Genomic DNA, 26,453 nt, shown 5'->3' on the forward strand with positions numbered 1-26,453 from the left:
TTACTGTAAGTTCTAACATAGGTGGATACCCAGGACAGGTAAGATAAATGGTTTTTGGGGTTTGTATTTTTAGTTTGGTTTACTCCAATTGGAATTTAGCCTTAACTACAATATCAACAGTAAAATGACAGCATTAAAAAAAAGACTGACGCAAAAAGCTGTATTAGACTTTGGATGAAATCTACTTACAGTACTTCAGCACCAAAACGTGGGCAGTTAGGCTTATACATGTATATACAATTAAATGATATGTCAAAGTCATAAAATGCTTAGTTATTTATAATGAAATCTATACAAAACAGTTAAAAACATGTGTTTATATACATTTTGGAAAAAAAAATGTAATGTCTTGATTACCAGAATGTATTAAAACTGGTTCTCTTGTCCCATCTGAACCCAAACCACTCGCTGTGACTTGTAACTATCACAAAACCCCAATGTATTGCTTCAACAAGCCAAGACATAAGGCTATTTTTGGAAACCTACCATTGTATACTCATTTAAGCTTTTAAACGCCCCAAATGGTCAACTTTAAAAACAGCATGTAAGAGTAAAATATAGATTTTTAAAAGTCTTAGCTCACTTCTAAATTCTCAAGTTCAACTTGGAAAGATGTTGAACTATTTATCCCCAATTTTGAAAAACTGATTAATAGCAAAATACACCTCCTCCCTGGTTTGTACTAGAATTAATACAACTGCCTGTTTCACAGGAACTTTTATAACAACTTTTCTCACTTTAAATTTTATATTTAAATAAATAATCAAAGATTAACTAGAGTAGATGAGCACTTTGCATGCTTATGGCACAAAGAAGTGCCCCATCTACCATTACCCTACTTCTTGTAAAGCACGAAAACAAAACTCCACTAGCAAATCCACTTTGCTACCAGTTAGCTGTTTTGCTTATTTCCAAACATTCACCAACAAGAATTAAAAAAAGTAGTTTAAGCTTCTGAAAAAAAGTATTAAGTGAGCATGAGTGCAAGAAAGCTAACCAATTCCAAAATTCCTGGAGCTTTTCCAGCACTGTCAGAGGCATTTTTTCTCTCACATGCTATTTGAAAATAAAAATATTTACTAAACGTTTTCTTTTTTTTAATGGTGTTTTGCTCAACAGCTAAAAAGACACAGCAAAATAATGATCCCTTTTCACTTAAAGCTGTTTCAGTATCTGGGCAAGGGCTTCAATAGCACAAGCTGTAGAATTCATTGCAGATTTGTTTTTGAACAGAAGTACATTCCACTGTCACAGGTTTACTAAATCTTGGTACGTACACCTTCTCTTTTTTTTTTTTCCCAAACAATTTTTAAGATGTAGCTTTTGCAATGCTGTCTTGTTAAAACATACTGATGCTTCAAGAGTCCAATGAACAATACTAATAGGCAAAGTGCTCTAAGACATCACAACAGAAGGGCATCTTGGATGCGCAAAATCCCAAGATATTTTAAAGTGCACTCCAGTGTCCCTATTCCTTAGGATTGTTCAGCAGAACTTTGAGAGGGGCTGGGCTCAGTGCCGTCCTCAGTGCTACTGTCCACATCTTGCTCCATTGCTGTCTCCTCATCATCGAGGCGCTGACTGGTGAAGTTGTTGAGCTCCAGGAGCCCGCTGGGTTCCACCACCACATTGGAGCTGGAGTGACAAGGGATGGAATAGTGAGGGATAGTCTGAAAGAAAATATTTAAGTTTAATGAACAATTTTGAAGGTAAAGGCATCTGTGCAAACACAGAGCTTTATGGGAAAGGGATTATTTAGTTTCCAAGGGCAATTTTCCCTAACTAAGGCTTGAAAACACCCTTTCACTGGATTGGGTTGTAAAAGGTAAAATTTGACTGATCTTGCTCTCCAGGCAGTGATCTTGGCATTTGACCTTCCCTAAAGGTCTGTGACAGTATAACCAACCCCCATCATCCACTATTCTGCAAACCCAAAGCAGAGATAGTATCTTCTTCAGCCTGATCTTTTTCCGACAAGACGTGCCAGTAAAGGAATAATCTGAGTTAAAATGACTCACAAGGACCACTGAGTCCAACTCCTGGCCCTGCACAGGAGTACACTGCACCCAGGCAGCGCATTGTCCAAGCACTCCAGGAGGACTATGTTTTTATATACAATAGAGCTCAAGCTCTGGCCCTGCTCAGAGCCCAGTTCAGAGGCTAAGGAAACACAATAGCTATTTATTTTCTATGATTATTATTATTATGGCTATTATGTTATTTATTTTTATTTATATTTTCATAGGTTAGAAGCTACATCTCTGACTTTATATGAAATTCTGGGCATTATTTGACTTTTGAAACAGCTTGTAGCATGCCACAGTGAGAAACAGTACCAATTCTCAAAAGATACAGGTTTGAAGTAAAACAGGAATCTACCCTTGTCTATTCAAGAAGGACTAAAAACGAATACAGAAATAGCAATTTCTACAAAAGAGAAGTTAGCCCCAGTAAAGACCTCACAAAGTAGCATAAAAAAAATCTGAAACCTCTGTACACAAATTGTTTCTCACATCAGAAGTATTTTCACTGTAACACAAGTATGACACATATTAAAACAATTTCAATCCACACTACCATTTGTGTGAACATATGCCATGCCAACTTGTCTACAAAGATTCACAAAATAACACTTGGAAGACTTAAATACCTCCTCAGTTGACATTCTGACAACTCATTGCAACATAAACCATAATATTTAAGGCAGCAGAATTAATGAAAATATTAAGCATAGCAGTTAGGAAATGATTCAAAGCATTCAGGCTAAATATCAAAAGTAATTTTATCTTAGAAGTGGTCTTATCCTAAGTGAAGTTAAAAGGCTTTCTTCTGATTGCAGACCTTATTTGCTGAATAAGGTAAGAACAGTAAGAACAACCCTACTATGTCATTAATTTTATAGTCAGAAGCAACTTTAATAGATAATATAAAAGATTCTAGAACATCATACTAAGTGTTGAAGCAGTTTTAAGCATTGCAAATGAAAACACTTTGCAAAATGAGATGAGTTTGGTTGTTTTCTTAACAGAAGGAAGACACAGAGGACAGAGTGAATGACACAGCACTAGAGAAACCTTAACCCAATTAAGAAGACTTATACTTCAACATAGCAATTGATTACAAGCTAAGAGTAGATACAGAACCAAAACCTGGGGAATAAACCCACAAGTCCTCAAACATCATTCAGTGACTACCATCGCATCAGATACGTGTTTGCTTTGCTCAATCTTTGCCTTATTTGCTCAGTCTTCTCTTACCTGGACAACAATTTCTGATGAGCTCTCTTCAGCTTTCTTTTGTGATATATTCTGAGTGTGCATGAACTCGTTTGTCGTAGGTATTCCTCGTGCATCCAGTTTCCTCTCTGTTAAAGCAGGACCAACAGCAGGAGGACTTGAGCTGGATTCTGTATGTGTCTGTTGCTGGGGGATGGAAGGTGCCGTCATCCCTACTGCAGCCACCCTCGGGCCCTGGGTACAAGGTGACGACTCTGCTTCACTAGCAGCTGTACTAGTGGACGTGGCCTTGTTTGGGGGATCCACTATCGTATGTTCTATGTTTGCATCAATCTGAGCTTCCACCATAGACACTCTCAATATATCTGCTACTGATGTCTCCGTGGATGCCTGCATGGGAAATAGGCTGGTAACCAGCAATGCCAGTTTGGGCACAGAACTGCCACTTGTACCTTTGAAACAAAGGGAGGCTCATGCCCCTCAAAAGTTATCTCTCTAACAGTGGATCCTTGCATTACAGTTAGATGTTGCACCTGAAAATCAAATTTTTGTTGTGCATATTACAGTTAATATTTTTTTATTGAATTCCTCATCAATATTTCCAAGGACAGAATGGCACAAACAACATACTTGCTATAAGGAAGACAATTGAAACTCAGTGTTTTAACAAAGGAATTAGCAATGATAGGGCAACAGTTAATTGAAGCCTGGGAAAAAACCAGCTTTTTAGGCTGCTAGATAAGGATTGTAGCAGCAGTCTAATTTTCCTTTGGGATTTACAGCCCCCTGGTATGTTTGCTAGTTTTCACATCTATTCCTGAAAGGGCCAAAAAAATTTGTACTTTCCTGGAGTTAGTTAAAATACATTTTTTCCCATCTTCCTCAGTCTCTGCCTTTTTTCCCTCCCAAGGAAAATCAAATTACTCCTATACATGAAAGCCATATAACTTCAGGAAGATGTAAAGGAAGAGGAACAATGGAGAGCATTAGGAGACTGCAGTGTATTCATCTTTATTTCTACAGAAATAAAAAAGTGCTACGGGAATGGAAATTACTAATGTGTCATTATCTAAAAATTAAAAGAAAATAACTAGGGACAAATTCCATGCACCAGTGGTGGCTGAAATTAACAAAAACTGTCCTAAAAAACACGTTTGTGAGCTCTATGGATTTTTCCCCTATAACATGTGCTTCTCTCTCCTAGTATCAACCTTCTGCTGGGGTAATTACTACCAGCAGAATGAGGGATTCTCTCTTGCCAGGACAAAACACTGCTACAGCAACAGGGTCGGTGTTTTACTTTTTTTCCTTGAACAGCGACGAGTATTTTGCATGCTATCAATATTCCGTTACCTGGCTTGCTGGCTGTTTCTCTGAAGAGGCAGGTAGCTGCATTTGACTCTGGGGGGGCTGGGGTTGCACGTAGATTTTTTGTGCCGTTGGTGCCTGTTGCAGTTTGGGCAGCTGCTGCGTGGTTTTTACTGCAAGCACCTGTACTACAGTTTGCTGTGGCTGTGCCACTAAGGTAGGGAGTTGCCTTTCTTTGGCCATCATATGGTGTGGGGGGTGCTGTGCATCTGGTTTGGTCTGTGCTTGCTCTTGCTGCAGGGGGCTTAGCTTTTGATGCCTTATGGAAAGTTGGGGCATTTGTGGCAGTTTGTGCTGGATTTGATCAGCCTGCAGGTGGATTGTCTGCTTCTGCTTAGTCTGGAAACACTGCAGAGTTTTCACTTGCAGTTGAGTCTGTTCCAGCTGTGGCTGATTCAGTTTTTGCTGCTTTTGTGCCTGCGATTGTGTCAGGGCAGATCTGTAAAACAGACCAGTCTGAGGATCCAAGGTGTCCATCTCTTCCACTTCTCCTTCCTCAGTTCCAAGTTGTTCACTGTGTTTGGTAAATGCCGTGTGACTGCTTAAGGCCTTAAGAAGAAGAATTTAGAGCAAGTTAGTAAAGAGGAATATAAGAATACACAATCTAGAAATAATTTTTAGTGTTTCAAATGGACTACTTTAACTTTTTTTACATTACAGACTCCCAATTCATGTATAAAAAGATACTCTTACGTGGGTGTTTCACAATACATAAGCAATCGAGATCTATTATTATCATGTTAAACTGGTACATCTCTATGTGAGAACATGAGCTTCCAACTAATCCTCAGTGGGATTATGCAGATCTCGCTCGTGTCAGACTGAGGCTCAAAACTCCCTATGGCAGTTGGATATGAAGCAGCAGGGAGTAGCAGGTGGCTGAGCCAGTAACTCCTCATTCAAGCCACAGTCTCTCTGCACAATAAATTTTTATTCTGCCTCCCGAAAGCCTAATCATCTTCTCTAGGGTTTCTTCTGCAGGGCTCCATATAACTACAGGCTGTCCTATTTCAGCAGAGATCCTTTCTTCTTCTTCCTTTCTCAAAATTGCATTCTGATTTTTCTTGAACATTACACAAACATTTGACTTTTTGAGGGAACAAGCAACCTATGCTTTGTAAATCAAAATATATAAATGTACTGACAAATGGTGTTAGCAAGATCAAACAGCCTAATCCAAAACCTGTAAAAACATACTGCCTAACATGAGTTTATAACTCTAATGCAGTACTGTTCTGGACTGCAGCTGAAGTTCCAAACTAAAGTTGGAACTCTGGAGTTGAGCAGGTACTGATCATTCAAGTGGCTTCAGCAAGATTTCACCACAAGCTGCACTGCTTGTTTGAATTGTTTGGAATCCCCACAGTCCTGATCTAAATATGATCTGAGTTTTTGATTCAGGGAAGTTTTCCTATGCACAAACTAAAAACATCAAATGGAAAAAAAATTGTGCTCTCTGTACTGACCAGGTTCCATTTCAGGCCTCTTCCCCCTACATTACCACCAACATAACCTAAACAGGTCAGGTCACCACAACACTACAGCCCCTGTCACCATCAAAACACAGTCACAGAATGGTTTGGGTTGGAAAAGACCTTAAGGACATCAAGTTCAACACCCTCGCCATGGGCAGGGACACCTTCCACTAGACCAGGTTGCTCCAAGTCCTGTCCAACCTGCCCCTGAACACTTCCAGAGATGCAGCATCCACAACTTCCCTATGCAACCCATGCCAGAGCCTCACTACCTCTTACAGTAAGGAATTTATTTCTCATATTTATTTCTAATACTTAATCGAAACCTCCTCTCCTTTGGCTATTGAGGCAATATTAAAATCATTGAATTGCCTGCATGCTGAACCTTTTTTGTGGCAGCACCATAATATATACATTCACAATAAACCCTGGTGCTACGTAATTTTTATGACCTAGCGCCGTTTATAGACTGCTGGGAAAAGAAAGAATCCAACCTGCTGCATGATATGGGTAATGGCACCACTGGAGGATGCAGGAATAGATTTCACCACAACCGAAGTCTGCGTTGCTGTCTGCGACTGAGCCACGTGCTGCAGCAGAGTCCTCTGGGGCTGAGATGACTGGTGGGGCTGGGACCGGTGACTGACTGAAAGTAAAGAGGTCAGTGGCACTTCTCCAGAACTACCTGCACCAACTGCTACTGTATGTTTTGCAGTTAAGCTTCAACTGAAGGCATATATGAGTGAAAAAGATCTAAGTATGGAAAATGTCTTTCACTGTATGCTAGTGTCAACCTTAATGGATAGATCTATTCTGAGAAACCTCTTAAAGTGGCAGCTTGGGAGTTCTGCTTTTGTCTCTGTTTCCTATGTAACCACACTTGGTCCAAACTTCCTCTGGCCACATGTTCCCAAAACACCAATTCTGCAAGGAGAGTTTATACTTGATGTTCACCTGGGTTCTTTATGCAGCACTAGAACACTGCAGTAGAACACAAGTTATTCTGTGGTTTTTACACTGTTAAAAGGACCTCCACAACTGACTGCAATTAAGAACAGCAAGCCTTGCTCACCAGGTTTCTACCACTCATAAACTGCACACAATACTCCCCAGAGCATAAGATAAATTTGAAAGACTAGCAGACAGAAAATGTTTGGGTATTATTAAAGCAAGTGGGGCTTTTTAGATGAGAAATGATAAATCAAAACAATGGAGACCTTGTTATGGGGCTGTGTCACTTTTGAGAACAGATCTAGCTTGAGCTACAAATCTATAGTGATAGGCCTGTAATTAAACAGTGAAATGACAGAAAAATCATGTGCTGCTGAGAAAAAAAAACCCAAAAAACCATTTTATATTCCAGTCACTGATATGAATTCAAATCACATTATGTCTGTCCATACTAATTTGTAAACATTTGTGTAATCAAATTTCTTAGTTACAAAATATTTAATCACTGAAGGAGAGCAAGCAAAGTTTAAACTCAGTTCTAATCTAACATAACTTAAAATTAAAAAGTTTCTAGTGACCTTCCTGAATGTTCAAGGAAAGGTCAAATTTTGAATTAATATGGTAATTTTACTTTCTCACTCTGAGACAGCTGCTTTATATCAATACTGGCCTGCATGCTGTGCCAGATTTATCCTGGATATCTCCCAACAATTCCTACACAATGGAAAACTTAATTTAAAAATAAAGTTTCTAACCTATATGGTTGTGTAGATATTCTTCCGAATGTGAACCAATACAGTGTTGTCTTCCTGAGTCTGCAGACAGACAAAAAATGGTGACACTAAGATGTGTGAATTGCTCCCTTCATCTCATGAGGAAGCACATGCTGAACCCCAGCTCCCAAATACCTAATCCTCTGGTCTAGGCCCATGCAGGACATTTCACAACAGACTATAGATTCTTTACTATCTTACTACTGAATTTTTAGCAAAAAATATAGCTATGTGGGTTACTGATAAATTCAGAGAAGCACAAATTAAACCAAAACGAAACTCAATTACTTGCATTCCTTGGGAAAGTTCAGGGAAACTGGGGGAAGGTACAAAAATCTAAGTGCAAAGTAACCAGTTTAGTGCTGCAGCAGAACCTGCTGCTGCCAACCCATAGGAGTCTGCGCTTCTCTGGTGGATTCCTGTATTTCAAATCAATGTTTACAGAAATCCTAATATTCAAAAGAGTATATCCATATCTCCAGGAAATTTTTAGCCACTGTACTTTGTATGGCTTCTAAGCTGCAGAAAAGTACTGAAGTCTACAAAGACACTGGCTGTAATTTTCCACCCTCCCTGCAAAAGGCCCTCTTGTACATCAACTATCACAGCAAGACCCATCAAAAACTGCAACCTCGAAGAGAAGCTCAATGCACAGTATCTGTGTCAGTGAAGATATGTGACTGCTAATTGGAAATCACTTTAACACCATTTACTATACTTTGGAGTTTGTTTTAAAGGAGATCCAAGGGAGCATGATTGAAACACTTGAAACTGAAGCCAGATATAGTAAGTACTATTTAAAAGAAAAATAATTGACATCCTCCTAGCTCCAATTTCACACAGTTTAAATTTCAAGGGATGGGAGCAAGGGCAGGAGGTACTGAACAAAACGAAAATATCAGATTAGGCATTCAGCACTAAAATCACTAGAGCTACAGATATGCAGTAACACAGTTTAATACAATTAAGTTTTATTTCTCTTTTCCAATGTAGACTTTCAACACATTTTTGCTTTCATTTTCCAAATAACATAGAGACCAACAATGTGGGTTTAAGAAATTAAAATGGAAAACAGGAAATCTGATCCTGTCATGTATGTATGAGAAGTGGCTCATACCTAGTGTTCTGGGATAGTAGGGAACATCAGAGAGACAAGAGAAAGCACTTCCATGAAATGGATGTCCAAATAGGAGAAGTCCAGAATTTAAATAGATGAATTTGAGTAACTTACATATTTTAAAAGTGCATGTTTGTTAGTTCAAAGCTTTCTAGCAAATGAAGAAACTGGGGCTACATTAGCATGCTAAATGCACACCTGGCTTTAACTCGGGATTATATGGATTTTAACAAACTCAATGTCTGACTCCTTTCAGTATGTACAAAAACTAGCCTACAGTTCTTGTAGCTTTTCTACTTTCTCCTTACTGGACATTTTCATTTAAAGATGGTGGCACAGTCTCTCTTCTACATCCAGGGAACAGAAAATCTACTCAGCTGGGCTATCCTGAAGCAACCAGCCTTTATTTCAGTTAGAAACATTTTCCCTTATTCCCCAGCAAGGCAGATGCAATCTCTGTCCACTGCACAGGGTCTCAGGAGTGGAAGAAAAGACTGATTTCCTCTACAGAAAATTACAGCAAAAACACAGAAGTGAAACCTATTGTAAGAAAACTTCAAAATTAAGTCCTCAGAGTTCAAGTGCCAAGCCATCCTCACACTACCTTAATCACTTACCAGTTGTGATATATTCAGCCACTAGTTCTGACTCTACAACTGCAATTGAAGGACTTTCTGGAGAATGCCTCTTTTCTTGAGTCATCTGGATTGGAACAGCCATTTGGCTCAAGTCAATGGTAGGCTGCCTTGGCTTTGATTCCAACTTTTCCTTCACTGCTTTAGAAGAAAAGCAAAGCATAAAATCAACCTCTATTATATAAACCTTCAAAGTAAAATAAATCTACAATATCAATGCACCAGTTTAATTAAATATAGTGAACCCTATAGAATAGGTGCATACAAACTGATACAGAATAAAAAGGAAGGAATCAAGTTGATTCAAGATAAGTGCTTTTCAATTACAAAACTTACTACAAAAGCCTACTTAAGCAAAAAATAACCTCTGAAGTTATCCTAAACAATCTCATTGGTTTTCAGACCTGTTGTCTGCTGAAGTTCCAGCAAAGCTTTTATTGTGGAAGTAGCTGACTGAGATTCACTGGAGACGTCCTGGTAAATTATTGTAGGGTTTGTGTCCACAGCAATTTCATGTTCTGACCAATCTTGACTTCTTGAAGCAATCACATGGACTACAGGCTGAGAATCTGTTTGCAAAAAAATCAAAGGCACATCAAAGAATCATGGAATGGTTTGGGTTGGAAGAAAACTTAAAGCTCATCTCAATCCAACTCCCTGCCAACAGCAGGGACACCTTCCACTAGACCAGGTTGCTCCAAGCCCTGTCTGACCTGACCTTGGACTCTTCCAGGGATGGGGCAACCACAGCTTCTCTGGGCAACCTCTGCCAGTTCAAGTATCATAGAACCATTTAAGGTTGGAGTGCTCTCATCCAGCTTCTTGCTTTAAAGCAGGGTGATAGCTCAAAATTATACCGAATTACTAATTACTTAGTAGCTTTGAACATTGCCAAAGATGCATACTCTCATTCTGCTACACTTTAGTTTCTATTTCAATTGATTCTTGAAGTAAAACACTGTTGATGTTATGAACAGTTTCCAGCAAAAAACAAAAGTTCTGCATCTTAACTTTTTTGTAAAATATTTTGTTTGAAAAATCAAAGTTCAGCAGGTTTCTTTGGATGTTGAATTTGCTTTGGATTGAACTTTTTTTCTAGAAGGTTTTAGCAGTTCAGGTGATCACCATGTGTTCAGCATTCTGAACTAACAGCACCTAAAGTTTTTTAAGTGGGCTGAATCTTCAAAATTTTTAAAAACTTACTTAAATGGCCATATAGACCAGCAGTTACAACATTATATAGAAAAGGTACAAAGGTTTCACTGAGACACTTGCTTTTACTTGCCGTAATGATACGTATCATGTTCACTCCCAAACAAAGGTTGGATTTTGTTTATGCCGTATTACTTATGCTCCTCTTACACACCAAGAGCTGCATCTGTACCATGGCTTGAAGTCAGGGCAGAATTCCCATCAGGACTGCGTGTCTGATACACATCCTGTATGTGTATACTGCATGTACAGGTCTATAAAAGGACCAATATTTGTGTTGGTCCCATGGCAGCTTTCAGACATGTAGCAGAGATGCTTTGATACACTCTGGGAAGACAGTGGCAGAGCATGGACTGCCAAAACAACCTTCAAAACTTGCTACCCTGCCTACCTCTGGCAGAGTCTCCAGGAAGAGGGAACAGGTTGCATTGTAACAGCAAGTTGGAGCCCAGAAAGACACCTTTATCACCACTTTTCATGATTAATGAAAGCAGGTAATGAAAGAAATAATTAATTGAAAATATTAAGGATCAATGAAAGGAAGTAAGTAGCTCAAAAGAAAGAAAAATATAAAAGTAAGGGAACAATGGTACTTCACTGTCAACAGATGGAGTGAAACCTGTGCTAAAAGGAGACACACAGAGTTCTCTGGAGCAAGCTGGCATGCTTGGAAAACAGTCCACTCATACATTATGTGACACCAACACAGACCTTGAGAGCTCTGGGAAGACTCTGTAGAAGAAGAGCTACTGTCGGTGTAGGTTTGTGGTTCTTCTTTCACTTCTGGGAGAGATGAGTTTCCTGTCTCTGTTACCCTTGAAGCCTGCTGTAATGTTTCAGTCACCAGCTGTCTGGTTTGTTCACTCACAACTGTTGCTTGAAATGTCACTGGCTTTGGCTTTATGAGGACCTAATTAGAAAGGTAAATTTTGTTTATAATAAAAGCACTCAAGAAAACAGATCTGAGCAATCAGAGTACGAGGTACCACTCAAATCTATGTACGCCACCTACATAATATTAATATTTCACTTAGAAACTTTGATTACTAAACCACGAAGTCCAAGTAAATGGCAATGCACAAGAATGTACTTCTTACTCAGTAATTTGAAGTGTTTGACACAATAAACCACTAAACAGTTATTTTTCAGGGCTAGATAAAACTAGTGTGATACAAGAAAGCTATGCAAGTGAGCTGGAACATGCACTGCACTGATAAGAACAAGCACTTCCACAATAAATACAGTCTTGAACAACCAAAACACACAAAATGTTGCACCTGATAAAAGTTTAGTTCTTTCAAATAAATACTAAGTGCAGCCAGAGAAAAAGCTGAAACTGAAAGCATCCAGAAATAAGCCAGATTCTCTGTATACAGCCCCACCAATACACAAGGCTGCAGGGACAGCCAGAACAGGTATGAAGCAGAAAATAAACTTCAATATAACCTCAGATTTGATGAATGACCTGTGTCCAGACTCTGCATCTTTATTTGTAATGGTCTAACCATTGGCTGTAAGATGTAAACAAGCATCTGGAGCCATGGCCAGACAGTTTCAGCTACCGAAAAGGCTTAGTAAATGCTTCTGGCTTGCTCTAGGCCTTCAGAAAAAGCTAACAAATGCAGGTACTGTGCTTGAGAAATCAGGATTGAGGCCACCTCATTATGCCACTAAGTCTCATTTCCCACAGCATAGGTTTATACTAAACCTGGAACAAATGAAGAAATACATTGAAAAATTATTTACTTTCCATTAAAATTTAGGGGTACATTCCAAGACAGAAACGGGTCCTCACTGTACCTGTGTTTTCCCTTGCTGACCATAAACAATTTTAGTTGGGATGATTTTGGTGGCTGGCTGGACCGTGGACCCTATTCCTTTTGGCTGTGTAACAATCATTTTTGTGATGGGTCTTGTGGCAGTGATGATAGCAGGTTTTGCTCCTGCTGGCACTGCCTGAATAGTTTTCTCCCCCTGTAGAGAAGTCAAAGTTTACAGGTTAACTTAATGGTTCAGTGAGACCAAATTTTCCAAAAAATACAGTTATATATGAGTGTGCGTACCATGAAATAAATCTACTGCTACAACTACCTTTATTTGATACAAAATACATTAGATGGCCAAGAACAAAAGAACCTATGGTTTTGAATTGAAAAAGCTAACAAAATCCACTTTTTCATTACCTTACCTTTTGAGTAGCTCTGAAGAGGTGAATAAATAAGTAACTAAAAGTCATGAATCTTTTCAAATTGGAACTTTCTTCAAATCCTTCACAAATTTTTTTAAGACCACCAATTTCTATTAACACTAACTTTGGCAAGACATTTACAAAACTTGAACTGAGATTCTAAAAAAAAAATTATTTTGGTACTGTCTTTTAAAAAAAATATAGATTTTGGCACTGTCTTCAGGACCAAGACATTAATTACGTATGGACTTCTTTTCAACTAAAAGTTCACTTCATCAAAAATGCAGATTCACAGCCGTTTTAGAATTTTAGAAAAATTTTTAAAATAGTGTTTACATATGACTAGACTCCTGACAGCTTAAGGAGAGCAAAGACATTGAGCATGCTTTTTTAAGCTCTGCACAGCAACAAACCAAGTGAGTAACAACATTAGTAGCCAGTTCCTACCAATTTCCATGAAATAGCTGGAAATCCCCCAAACCATGCTTGTTTCAAAAAAACCATCCCATTTTGGTAGCTACTATTGTGTAAACATCACAAGATTTCCACTTGTCTGCAAATACACCTTTAATTCTAAAACTAGGGAAGTTCAAAACCTAAAAAAACAAATCACAAAATATTTTAAAAAGAACAATTTTAAATCAAGAAAAAACCCCTTCAGTAGTTCTGCTACTTAAACAGCCTTTTAAATTTTACAGGACTAAGGCATTAAATCGCACAGTTTTACCTAGGAACATTGATCATTTTTATTTACAAGTACTTACAGATAAGCTTAGTTGATCCCAGAAACTTCATTTTATTCTTAGGTATACGTCTGGTTATCCAAAAAATAATTCACCACTATGCAATACCCAGGGCACAGGATGTTACAATGTTACACTACTACTACTACACTACATTAACAGAAAGTGGTTCCCCTACTGTGAAGACACAGTTTATTTCTGCCCTTTACATCCAAAAGACAAATAGCTGGAGATGCAAGTTATTAACAGGACCTCAGTGCTCACTGGAGCAAAGAGGGTAAGATTCTAGTAATTTTCATCTATTTAATTTAATTCAGGAATACAAAATCATTATCCATGGAAACAAAAAGTAAGTTCTAAAGTTTATATTTTCCTTTACCTCTGAAAACATCCCCAGTTTGCTTTAAGCATGGAATCATATTCTGCAAACCAGTCAGTTTTCAAACATCCCTGACATCAAGGCATGCTGGATCTGTTAAGGAGCTCATGCACTATTTGCTTGTAATTGAGCCTTTAGCAGAATGAATGCAGCAGCCACCACACAGCTTGTCACTAGGCTCTCCATTTGAGACTTGAAACAATTACTTACCCCAGCATTCAACAGTGTTGTGACAACATTTTTGCCTGGAAGCCCTTGAATTGTAGTTCCTTTTCCAGTAGTTTTTTGCACAACAATCACATTGGGTTTCGATGTCATTGGAATTGTAGTGATTTTCGTTGTAGTTCCTAAAATTTTTGTGGGAAAAGAAATAATGTAAAGTTTATCACATTTGGTATATTTCCTTTCACCATAGATGTTGGTAAGCTGTAGAGGAATCCTTGTATTTAAATCTGACAGCACATCAAGAAACCAGCAGCACCTGGAATGGGAATTCATGTCACCCAACTCAACATGGAAAGATTACAGGCCTACTTGACAAAATTTTCACCTACAGTAAAAACAGGTGTGCCCAGGGGAACATAATGTATTCTATATTAGGATAGGCAATCCCTTCTCACCAGTTACAGAGCATACTAACACAGCTTTCTCAGGCAAACATGTAGAACTTTTCAAAGGCTGGAGTTAGGGTGGGATAAGGACATCACTGATATTCAACTCAAGGTCCTATTTGCACAGACAAATATTCTTCTACAGATGACCTCTGCAGAAGAATCTATGTACCAAGGATGTATCTCCAGTCAAGAGAAACACCAGCTCCTTCTGTAGTAATATAAGTGATGAGCAGTGGATTCAAAGAAAGAAAGAAGAAAAACATACTATTGTTTCACAACTAGTCCATAAAAGCTCAGTTTAGACGTGTGGTGGTTTTTTGGTTTTGGGTTGTTTTTTTGGTTGGTTTTGTTTTTCTGTTTGTTTTTTTGTGGATTTTTTTTAGGAGTTGTCTTGGCTATTTCTCTTCCTTTGTTAGTATTTAATTATTTCCATTCCCTTTATCAGGTTTTTAGTTACCTACAGTGACAAGTAATTCTGGTCAGCCTTCCACAGTCTACAAAAGTACATACATTGGAATCAATCATCAGTGCTATCAGACTGCCATTGCAGTAGCTATTCAAACAGCTTTTTATCAACAATTTCTCCTTTCTCCAGAAGAAAGCACCATTCAGTCACAACAGAGCTGCAAACCAAATAATTCCCTTTACTACCTTCTACCCATTATTCATGCCTGTAGGTACTTTACCACCTATTTCAGATTAATGATTCTACTAATTCTGGGGAAGGGAAGAAATGCTGAGACAAGATTATGATTTATTTAGTCCTACTGACTTGAGAGGCATCTAAAGACTACTCCCTTAGCAAAAACAATTAAACAAAAGAAAAAAAGCAGGCACGATTTCCAAACTTGTGTTCTTTCAGGAAAATCACTATTATTCTCATCAGGATCACTCACAGGTTTCCCCACATTAGCTACTGCTCAGGAGAATATTTCCACTTGTGTATAATTCATTGCAAGACCTAGAAATTGTCTTAACAATTCACCATACCCACAACAGGCTAAAAAAAGTTACTTGTTGCCAAAGAAGATGCTGAATCATCACTAAATATAATATTGTGGAAACCAAAACCTGTAAAACTGCTCCACCAGATTACAGCCCAACAGGGCATTTACTGGATAGCTTGTGCAGCACCTTACGGTGACTGGAGCTGGCTGGTGCCATGTCAGGTCTTTGCTAAACAAAGTTCAAGTCCTAAACATATACTAAGAAATTGTTACTGGTATTAGTGTGCTTGGTCCTGGTCCCAAAGAGACCTTATCGTTAGAGATGATAGAACCACTTAAGATTTTGGGTCAGAAGGGACCTTGAAGCTCGTTCAGTTCCACCCCTGTCAAGGGCAGGGACATCTTCCACTAGACCAGGTTGCTCCCAGCCCCATCCAACCTGGCCTTGAACAGTTCCAGGGTTGGGGCAGCCACAGCTTCTCTGGACATCCTGTGCCAGCAGGGAGAACCAGGGCTACTCACCAGACTAACAAAGATAAGCAGCACGTTAAAATACAGCATAACGCTGGGAGGGAAAGCTTAAGGCAGAACATGGGCTAAAGGAAAGACAGGCTGCCACTGATAAAACACCAAAATCAGGGGGAGACTGCATAGCTGAATTTAACATACACAGTCCATTTTTATTCTGGTTCTTTGGACAGGCAGTGGAACAGATCAGTGCAGCATTGAGATTATAAAATGTTTTAAATTGGGGCCAATACTGTTTTCTGATCTTTCTGCTCTCTGTACAACATACTAGTCTGTATCCCACATGTTACAGTGGATACGGAAAGAACTACACGAGGTCACGCTGGTGAGTGAAGCAGGAAAAAGGGATGAGTTTATTTACAAAACTCAGTTTTATACATTTCTTATGGGGCCTGTGGATTGGAGGATGGAATTCCACCTCTCAAACCACATTGGTTAAGATAACTGTCAATTAACTTTCTCTTCCCACCTAGAAATATGTAAACAATGAAAGACAGTTAGGAAAACACGGCCATTGTTTATAGTAGAAAGTGTGATAAGGTAAAATTTCTGACTCTAATATGAAGAACATTACAGAAGGCTTAGAAAAGTCTTCAAAACCAGGGTGACACCCACATTTCTCCTTCCTCCCAGTTTTTCTTTCATATTTGCTGTTTCCTTCTTAAACACAAGAACTACCACAATCCTTAGGGACACTTCACCTTCAAACTTCTACCTATTACCTTCTTCTTCATGCTCAGCTATTTTTCTTCTGACTTCTTCAATAAGGTCCTAACAACTATTTCAGCATGCAATCCACAGAAAAGCCCTGAACAGTTAGAGCAAGCCCTAAGTTACTTTTGAAACAAAGTCTTAACAGTAACAAAAGTACTGGTATGCCTACCAGAAACAATATTACTGCTGATGATCTTCCCTCCTAGAGTAGCCAGTGATTTTGGTACTACAGTAATGATGCTACCACTTGTAGTTTTCACGTAAGTAGCAGCCCCTGGAGTTCCAGCCATCCGAGCTCCCAGAGAGGGGCTCACCGTTGGCCGTGTATATGTTGCTTGAGTTCCTGTTTAAAGAGAGAGAGAAAAGAAGTTCACTGTTACAATCCTCTACTAATATTGGTGGAAAAATATATTTAGGAAAAATGTGTCAGATTTATTCAAAGACATCCCAGCTTGCGATCTATTACCACCCTTTAAAATTCTTCTAGTAATGTTTAAATCTACCAAGCAATATTCAAGTATATACTAAATTTAAATGGATATAACAGTCTTCTGAGTATTTTAACAAATGTTCCATGACTGCTTCATTTTAATTCATGTCCTTGTGCATAAAATTGTAATTTTCAATAGAAGTGCAGATTCCGCCTGTAGATTTGCCTCTTGCTCCCTTTGATGTCCAGGAGTCAGGCATTCGTTGAGATGACCAGAACTCATCCCTTCCTCTCAGAAATTACACTTCTCCTATATGACAGTTTGCTTATAAAGAGAACCACCAATGACTGGTTTAAGTAACACTCTTAGAAAAAAATATAATTTACAATGATGATGTTATTTTATGGATTTAGCATACCACAGCACAGAAGAAGCCTCTCAACATAGTATAAATGCTGTTTTTTTAGAACTAGTCCTTTTCTGAATGGAAAGAGAACTGAGTCCACAAAAGAAACTTGTTCAAATATAATTAGAGCTACACAAACACTGAAATTCCATTCTGCTTGTACTGCTGCAGATAGTGTCCTAATTGCTAAAGATCACAGAGCAGAACAGTTTGTTTCGTCAAGAAAGGTGTGTTCACATCCAAGAGAGCACAGTACAAATTTTACCAACTAAATGAACTGCAAACCTTCTGTTTTTTATCATGTATTCAAAAATGTATCTGTGGAGTACTTTAGAAGTCACAAACGGAGTATTAACCATTAGTTTACGCTAAGAACATGAGGAAATGACCTCAAGTTGCACCAGAGGAGCTTCAGGTAGGATATTATGAAAGAACTGCTCAGGGGAAGAGTGGTCAGACATTGGAAAAAGCTGCCCAGGAAAGTGGTGGAATCGACATTCCAGGAAGCATTCAAAAGCCATGTGGATGTGGCACTTGGGACAAGGATTTTTGTGATGAACACGGTGGTGCTGGGTGAGTGGTCAGACTTGATCATCTTAGAGGACTTTTCCAACTGTAACGATTTTATGGTTCTAATATTCCCAGCCCATGCTAAAAAAAGAATCAAGAAATAAAGAGTTTTCCGAAAACCGGGATAAAGCTACCTTTCAAGTTTTCCTCATGCAAGTTTACAATCAGAACAGTCTGCATTATTATCTATTAGAAACACAAATACAATCAGATGCCCAGAAAAACACTGGGAGCCTAAATTTCAATTTACTGGTCTTTTAATAAATTCACTGCAGGACTATGAGCAAGTCACATGTCTTTTGAAGTCCAGCTATGCAAAACAGAAATGGTGCTGACCTGTCTGCTTGAGTTAAATCAGTGTAAAGCATACAACATAAGATACTACAGAAGTGCAAAGTATCTGTATAGGTTGCATGAAAACTTCCTTTAAAATAAACCCAGTGGGGATGGAACAATGATATTTTTGTGTACCAACTCAAACAGAGGGAAAAAAGAGCACTCAGTGCAAAACTCCTGATCTAGAATAAATAATAGGATTGTGAATGTGGTGTTGTGCCCACTGTTCAGAAGAGGTAAGTGTTTTGTTGGTTTTTTTTTTTTTTCCCTAAGAAACCATGTTTGATGACCTGTATGTCTGGGTTTACCCTCCCTTCCCTTCTCAGAGCCATAACTTACCAGTGGGAGTAGTGACCAGTTTAGTTGTCATGATAGTCCCATTACTGCTAACCACCATAATGGGTGAATTGCTACTGCTGGGCAAGGTCGCTGTAACTGGTTTGGGAAGGATTTTACTGGGCTGCACCTGTTGAGTGATTATTTTAACACCTAGGAAAGGAGAAAGGTCACTGTTAAAATACAGGCACGATAAGTTACTTTCTGAAATTCTTTCTCAGACGAAGGCCTAGTGGGCTACTAGCCCCACAAGGCTTCAATTCTGAGCCCATGTATTCTTGTTCATGAAAAAAATTATTGAATTTTTGAGGTTTTAATATTTTTTTTGCAGGGGTGGGGGGGTGGTTTAGGGTTTTTTGCTTAGTTTTGGTTGTGGGTTTTTGTTTGTTTTGTAAATTCCAAGAAAGTCATCATCATGTGCCTGTTTCGTTTCCTAGCTACTTCCACTGTCCATTCCATCACTGATTTGCTGATGTAATTTTTATTTTTCCTGGTCCATGATACAGAAACTCAGAACTTTCCCAGGAGCCAATGGGTCACAACCAAGACTGAATAGGTTCATATACAATGAACCACCTAGAAGCAAAGTAACTCTTCATCAATTCAGTCTGTAAATCCTAATGTGCCATACGCCTAGACAAACTTTACCATCCTCAATAAATTAAAAAACATTTCTGCACAAGGAGTATTAGTGACTGTACAGAAGCAAATGTGACACTCGCTGGGGAAGGTTACTTTAAGTAAACTGCTCTCGTTCCCCCTGATTTACTGATTATCTTAAAGCCACAAAGAAATCTGGCTTAAGCTATGAGTAGCATGAGTAAGAATGAAGGATGAGGGCACCTTAGTACCTTCAGGATTCTGCTCCCTCTCTCCATTTTGTGTTGGGGAATGGTACCTCTGTGAGATTCCCTTCTCAGTTGCAAACCAGTGGATTCACAACACCTGTTCAAAAGTGCACTCAGGAGATGTGCATCTTATGATCTGTTCCATGATGATGTAATTGCATTGCACTGTAGTGGCCAAATGCCATGGAATACACAGCCTGGATGAATCCCATCTAGATGAAGCACTTATGTTTGTACACAAGTATTCCTAGGTGAAAAATTCTGTCCACTTGAGATGTGGACAAAATCATCCTCCAGAGATGTTTTCTTCTCTCTACACTGACTATAAAAGCAGTACAGAGCAAGTAAGCTCCAAACTGAAAGAGAAATTGAAGTCTCTGCATCATCCAGACACAAAACTGGATAAAAAGTAGTCTCCATGAAAACTGATTCACATCTTCCAGAAGGAATTGCTATCAGATGGCACTTCCAAAGAAACTTTTAAATAAAAAGCACAATGAGCCGAAATTCATTGTAGAAGACAAGGAAATGAAGCTCATATTGATATTGTTCAGTAGCTGGAAGCCTTTTTTATGTCTTAATTAGTAGCTATTATTTTTCTTACGCAATGGTCCTATAATCCAAAAGGTAGTTTTAGCAGAGGATAGGAGTAGGGCTGTTTATTTTTTCATTTTCATTGTCTATTTTAATTCTTTGATCTAAATATTATGATATAAAATATTAATTTTACTGACAGGATTAAAATAAAACACTGATTTTATATTAATATACACAAAATACTTTGCACTTTTATAGCACTTATTTGAGAACTGGATAACTGCAAACTTTCTTACTACTTCTTGCTGAGATAAAAACTGTGTGCTACAGCAGAGAAAAGCCAAGATTACATAAAAATAAATTACAAATAAAGATTACATGACTTGCCCAAAGTCAGCTGAATGAATCAATGTCACAAAAAGAATCCAGTCTAACTTCCAGATCTAACAGTATTTGTTTTGACAAGTATCTCAAAAGTATATTTTGATTTCTGGACCAAAGAAAAAAATTAAGACATGGAGTAACTTCTTTTTCCAGGTGATACAGTTGAACAATTCTTGGATCTTCAGAAACCAGTATGTTCCACGTTGCCTATCACATTACTTTTGAAGTTATTTACATACCTCTCAACCTCTAAGATAAAAACCTAAAGCATATGTATACCTAAAGCATGAGCTGTAATACCTGAACCAAACGAGAAGAGTGAAAAAAACAAATTCTTTAATTACTGTTACTTGAAAACATTTAAACATCCTTCACTATCTACTTATATTCATGTTTGAAGCCAAATCCTGTAGTCAAAAAAATGATTCTTCACGACCACTCCCCCATGCACATTTTGGGACAGAATTCTACCCTACTTTGCTGAGTTGCAGTCAGACCTCATCAATGTGACCCAAGATCAACTCCAACTACCTGATTCCTGTTTGATCTGAATGGTGGGCTTGATGCCAGCTGGCAACTGAGACTGCTGTGGCTGCTGCTGGGCTACAGAGCACGGCACCAGCTGCTGCTGCTGCGGTTGCTGCTGCTGCTGTTGGGCCTGTTGGACTTGGTGCAGCTGCTGTTTGGGAGATTGCTGATGCTGTTTGGGAAACTGTGCTAAGATCTGAGTTGGATTCCCAACCAAACCTTTTGGGGAAGGTAGTCTGGTAGAGGCAACTTTAACTGCTGATGTAGATACACCTGTGAAAGAGTAAAGGGTTTAAGATTCAACAGTGCAATGAGAAAGAAAAATACTGTAATTTCTAAAATAATCTTACATTTCAATTATCTTTACTACTGAAAAATGCATTGACATATGTGAGGAAATAAAGCTCCCATTAAGCAAAAGTGCTCTGTTAGGAGGCGACAGAGCTGTATACAGATTTTCAATGTGGCAGCAGAACAGCAGCTAATGGAAAGACCACAAACCCAGTCTACTTCTGCACCTTTTACAGTAATACAAATAATTCAATAACATTTTCAAAGACCCATCTTTAATCTTCAAGACAGCAAAATAACTACAGTGAAAGTATTTTAAATATATAGATAGATCCATTTATATTTATAAATATTTATAACAACTTAGTTTAGTGGAAGGTGTTTCTGACCCTGGCAGAGGGCCTGGAACTAGATTGCTAAGGTCCCCTTCAACCCCAAACATTCTGTGATTCAATGATTCCAAAATCACAATGACAAAACGTTGGTGATAGGACAATGTCAAATATCAAACCCATCAACGCTGGAAGGGAGTATCTGTTAGCAAAAGAGTCAGTTGGCATTTTAAAAAAATCAAGTAATTGTATATAAGTTATAAAACTGTGGGCTGCTTGTTGTATGCTGTTAGGTTAGGTGATTCTGTAAGTAAGAGTCATTAAAAGAAGTCTGCTTAAGATGGAAAGACAAAGTTCCCAAATAAATCTTATTACTTATTTCTGTCATTCCCCTACACAGCTGTCGCAACATTTAGAGCAAAATCTAGCTTTGTATATAATTCTAAACTACACATCCATAAGAAGCAAAACAGACAGACAAAGCCAGTATCCCATGAAGTAATTTTTAAACTAAATCCCAGTTGTAGTGGAAAACAGAATCAGATGGCAGTTATAATGAAGGAATCATAGCAAAGGTACAATTCTGGCAATCTAAATAAGCAACCCTTTTCTCACTGCATCATTTAAGATGATTACATCACTTCCTTGGGCAGCTCTTTTCATTCACAAGTTTAACTTTACATCTGAAGATTTTATCAGTTCATATCATGAAACTTTTCACCAGCATCTTCTGCAATGATACTGACAGTCTCGGAAAAAAAATGCTGGAGAGATACTTCACCTAACATACTTTAGAACTGAAGTCTCCTCCATGATCAAACCCAACTAAAAATCAACAGTTCAAACAATATGAAACCCTGCTGTGTGCCCTTCTGCTCCACAGATTAATACCTGATTACGTTAATACATGCAAGTGGGAAGGAAAATACTCCCTTAGCCTTGATATGGCTACCTAATGTTTTGTGGAATGGAACAAGAATGGAAAATACAGACCAGGAAAAATTGTGATGTGACACCTGTCATTGTCAGGCAGTTTTTCTTTCAAGTGCTGCTCACTAAGGCCCAGTCATTCATTCATTCATTCACAGCTTCCCTTTCAAATGCTAGCTTGAGGCTGTGAAGCTGAAAGAGTCAAGCTAGCATACACAGCTGGAATTTGAAATCAGAAACCTAAGAATTTTAATCAGGCCCACTCCAGTCCTTATTATAAAGGACTTTAAAACTGACATGCTGATAAAATACACCAATAAAAAGGTGTAAACGCTTCTCTACCTTTCAGAATTGTCATCTGGGCATGTTAATAAGTTGTATTTACTTGATGATTACTTGTATTTACTTGATAAGTTGTATTTACTTTGCATGTTTTTGTAAATTGGGCTTTTAGAGATGCCATCACCTTCAAATATTGAAAATATACATTTTTCTATGCACCAGACAAAGTCCTTAAAGCCAGTCATTTTGAGGTTATATTGTTTTAGAGCAATGTCACACCACCCCACTACATCCTCTTTAAAAGGAGGATCTGCACATTAACTGTTGAAGTACAGAGGAAAACAGTTCAACAGAACTTTTGTGGAGTCTCTTGGGTTAGTTTCATCAGCAGCTTTCTTTCACGTGTCCTGTGCTTTACTCATACGTAAACAAGAAGTGCATCTCCCCAGTGCTATTCTCACTGCAAAGTCCAATTCCTCAATGAAAGAGCCCTTACAAGATAATTGCCATACCTTGTGCTACTGTTGACATAACCACTGATGGTGTGGATGACACTACAGCAGTCACAGCAATAGTATTTGCAGTGCAGGAGGGAGTGGAGCAGGCGCTGCTGCTGCCCACAGAGGACTGGGAAGCAGTGATAACCACGGGCTGCTTTTGAGTAGTTGAGGCAATGACTGATGTTGGGACAAGTTTTGTAACTGCTGCATAGTTGTGGGACTTGGAAAGGATGTTGGGTACGAAAGTTGAGCTTGGAGAGGTGGTTACTATTATGACCTAAAAGAGGAAAAAAAAAAAAAAAGAAGAAATTCATTTGTTCCTTGCGTTTATTTAGAAGCACAGAAATTTCAGTAACATGACTGTCTGTGTATTTAGTTTTAGGGATACATGTTTATTAAGGGCTTTTAAGAATGTCAGTCACATTTGTTCACAAGAAAAAGTTTCAATTGTTTTAAAGAAGTGGTGATTAACATTTCCTTAAAATTGGGATTTTTAAGGAAAACAATTACTATCCAATAAAGTAGAATTATCTCATGTCTGAAGGCAAACAGACAGGAATGAACCTGACTTCATTAAACTGGGCCAGGAAGCTTGAAACCCATTTTAAGAGAAACTGAACGGATTTTTAGCAAGTTTTAAGAACCATTCTTCCAAACCTCGCAAAAATATCAAGAAACAGCAATGAGAGAAAATAGACGGGGTTTTTTTTTCTTTAACAATTAACAAGCACTTTCTGAGTCAGTACTGGGAAATGCTTTTGATCTACAAGGCTGTAAACAATATTTCATCAGTGAAAGAAAAATGGTTTTGGTTTGAAGCAATTTCTGCTTTATTTAGTGCTCTCAGTAACAAGAAATCCTTTCTGATTTGTATGAAAACCATTTGTCTGAAGAGAATGAACACCATTCCAGTGCAAGTTAAAACTATGACTTCATGAATCTGATCTGACAGAAAAACACAGAATTCATGACAGCATTGGAAGAAGTCTGTCCTTATGCAACTGACCTAGAAAACTAAACATTTATTAAGTATTGAATATGGGGACTATTTACATAAGGAAATTCCTTTTATTCAATTTCTATGTCCCTTCTTGTACTTACATATTTAAAATAGGAAAAGAAGCACAAAAATACAACATTTTCAGTTTATCATGCAAGAATATTGAGAAATTATTTTAATAATACTGTTGTCCCAACAGAAATTTTGCTTATTAAAACTATGAGAATTTAAACTTATCAATGATTCAATGTAACAAAAGCCAATACAAAAATAAGGTACAAAAGGGGCAAAGAAAACCTGTGTCAGCTCACACAGAAAGCCTTACACTGCTAGCCAAGCACTACTGCAACCTTTTGCCTGATAAAGAAATAATATGATAATGGCACCAGAAATAGACTTAAGCAACAAAGCAAGCAACAAGAGATTACGAGTTTATAATCTGCTTAAAGAAAAATGAAAAAAAAAAAGAGAAATAGCCACATGGATGGAATAAAAGCAGCAAATTTCACCACCATGGCTGGTTCTGCCTCTTCTTTTGTCTCAGTTCTTAATTTGATAGTCTCTGCTGCTCATATAAGCCTTTAATATTTTGCTCTGAGGAAAATCAAAACCTTACTACCCCACAAGCTACAGTAGGTTGACCATAACTAACCAGTGTCTGAAGGACAAGGCTTCCACACCCTGCTCCTTTTCTACTTGATTGCATTCCTCAGTGAGAACATTTTCTCTGCATCAGTCTTGTTTTTGCATTCTGCCTAATCTTGATTTAATCAAAACACCTTTCTCAAATTGCTCTTAGGCTACAAACATACAGATGAGTTGAACACAACACAGCTTGTTCTAGTGTGAGAATTGGAAGTGAAAGGACTCTATGATATGCCTCTGGAGTTTTATCCTATTTCTTAAACTGTCAGTTAATACTAGGAATACCAACTGTCTGAAGTTTAGGGTTAGCTCCATTCCACGTAGGGTAACTAATTTAGGAATACAGTCAAAGGACAACTCGCAGTTTTAAAAGGCAGATTATAGGTTTACATGAATATAAACTACACGATGACAGGGCAAGTTCAGCATCACAACTAAGTACAGATATGTATAATGAATCTAGGCATCATCGCAACTCCTGCACACCACTGCACTTCCCTAAGTCCAAGAGTATCACTTAAAAATACTTTATTTAATCAAGGAAGGAATAAAGCCTGTAAAGCATTACAGCTCAACAGTGGTCTATTCTATGTCATCTTTCAAAATTAAGAAAAAGAAGAGCAAAGTTCAGTAACCTTCAGTACAAACTATATCCAGAAATCATAAAATTCAGGTAAAAATTTAAGTATTAAAGATGAGATCACAGACATTTTATTTCTGAAATACTGTTTTGTCATGTATGTTGAAATGATCCAAATAATCTCATCAAGGGTATCAAAACTGCATGCCACGTTTTACAGCAGAGAAACTGCCTGACTTTAAACATGCACACACACAAATCAAGGTGGTAATTTTTTTATTGTTGGTTTTAATTGTTACAGTAAAATCTAACTCCCAACATGTACTGAATTTAGTCCTGTCAGCTCTATTTTGAGAGATGTCAAAATTTAGTACCTGAAAAAATAAGATTATAACTGCCAAAACTCCACTAGCTATATTCCTTCCATGTCCTACACAAGTGACTTTATTACAAGAGAATCGAGAAACTGGAGCTGTGACATTATTAGTTGTTATGACAAATCTTCCTCCAACTTACTAAAATGTCAAAACAATTCAAAGAGCTGGCATGCAGAAACAAAGAATTTCATTTATATCTAACAACTTACATTCAAACTGGAAATGTGCTGTTGGATATGAATGAACAAGACTGACTGCTA

The 26,453-nt window shown here is 38.0% G+C and overlaps 1 protein-coding gene across 11 annotated transcripts in view; it reads right to left on the bottom strand.

Moving 5' to 3' along the window:
* Positions 1–145: 145 nt before the first annotated feature.
* EMSY (EMSY transcriptional repressor, BRCA2 interacting) overlaps positions 146–26,453 on the bottom strand; it is a 55,607-nt gene continuing 29,299 nt past the window's right edge. For 10 of the 11 annotated variants that reach the window (XM_063393705.1, XM_063393707.1, XM_063393701.1 and 7 more), the window contains 14 exons: positions 23,604–23,868; positions 21,260–21,529; positions 18,963–19,112; positions 17,050–17,223; positions 14,288–14,424; positions 12,568–12,741; positions 11,479–11,677; positions 9,960–10,124; positions 9,538–9,696; positions 7,786–7,845; positions 6,574–6,725; positions 4,590–5,153; positions 3,258–3,626; positions 146–1,670 (listed from right to left, as the gene is read on the bottom strand). In XM_063393705.1, coding sequence (XP_063249775.1) covers positions 1,476–1,670; positions 3,258–3,626; positions 4,590–5,153; positions 6,574–6,725; positions 7,786–7,845; positions 9,538–9,696; positions 9,960–10,124; positions 11,479–11,677; positions 12,568–12,741; positions 14,288–14,424; positions 17,050–17,223; positions 18,963–19,112; positions 21,260–21,529; positions 23,604–23,868 — 3,033 coding nt within the window. In that variant the 3' untranslated portion in view covers positions 146–1,475. The remainder of the gene's footprint in view (positions 1,671–3,257; positions 3,627–4,589; positions 5,154–6,573; positions 6,726–7,785; positions 7,846–9,537; positions 9,697–9,959; positions 10,125–11,478; positions 11,678–12,567; positions 12,742–14,287; positions 14,425–17,049; positions 17,224–18,962; positions 19,113–21,259; positions 21,530–23,603; positions 23,869–26,453) is intronic. The other variant, XM_063393706.1, reaches the window with a different exon arrangement.

The sequence above is a fragment of the Prinia subflava genome, chromosome 3 (genome assembly GCF_021018805.1).
Source record: "Prinia subflava isolate CZ2003 ecotype Zambia chromosome 3, Cam_Psub_1.2, whole genome shotgun sequence".
NCBI lineage: Eukaryota > Metazoa > Chordata > Aves > Passeriformes > Cisticolidae > Prinia > Prinia subflava.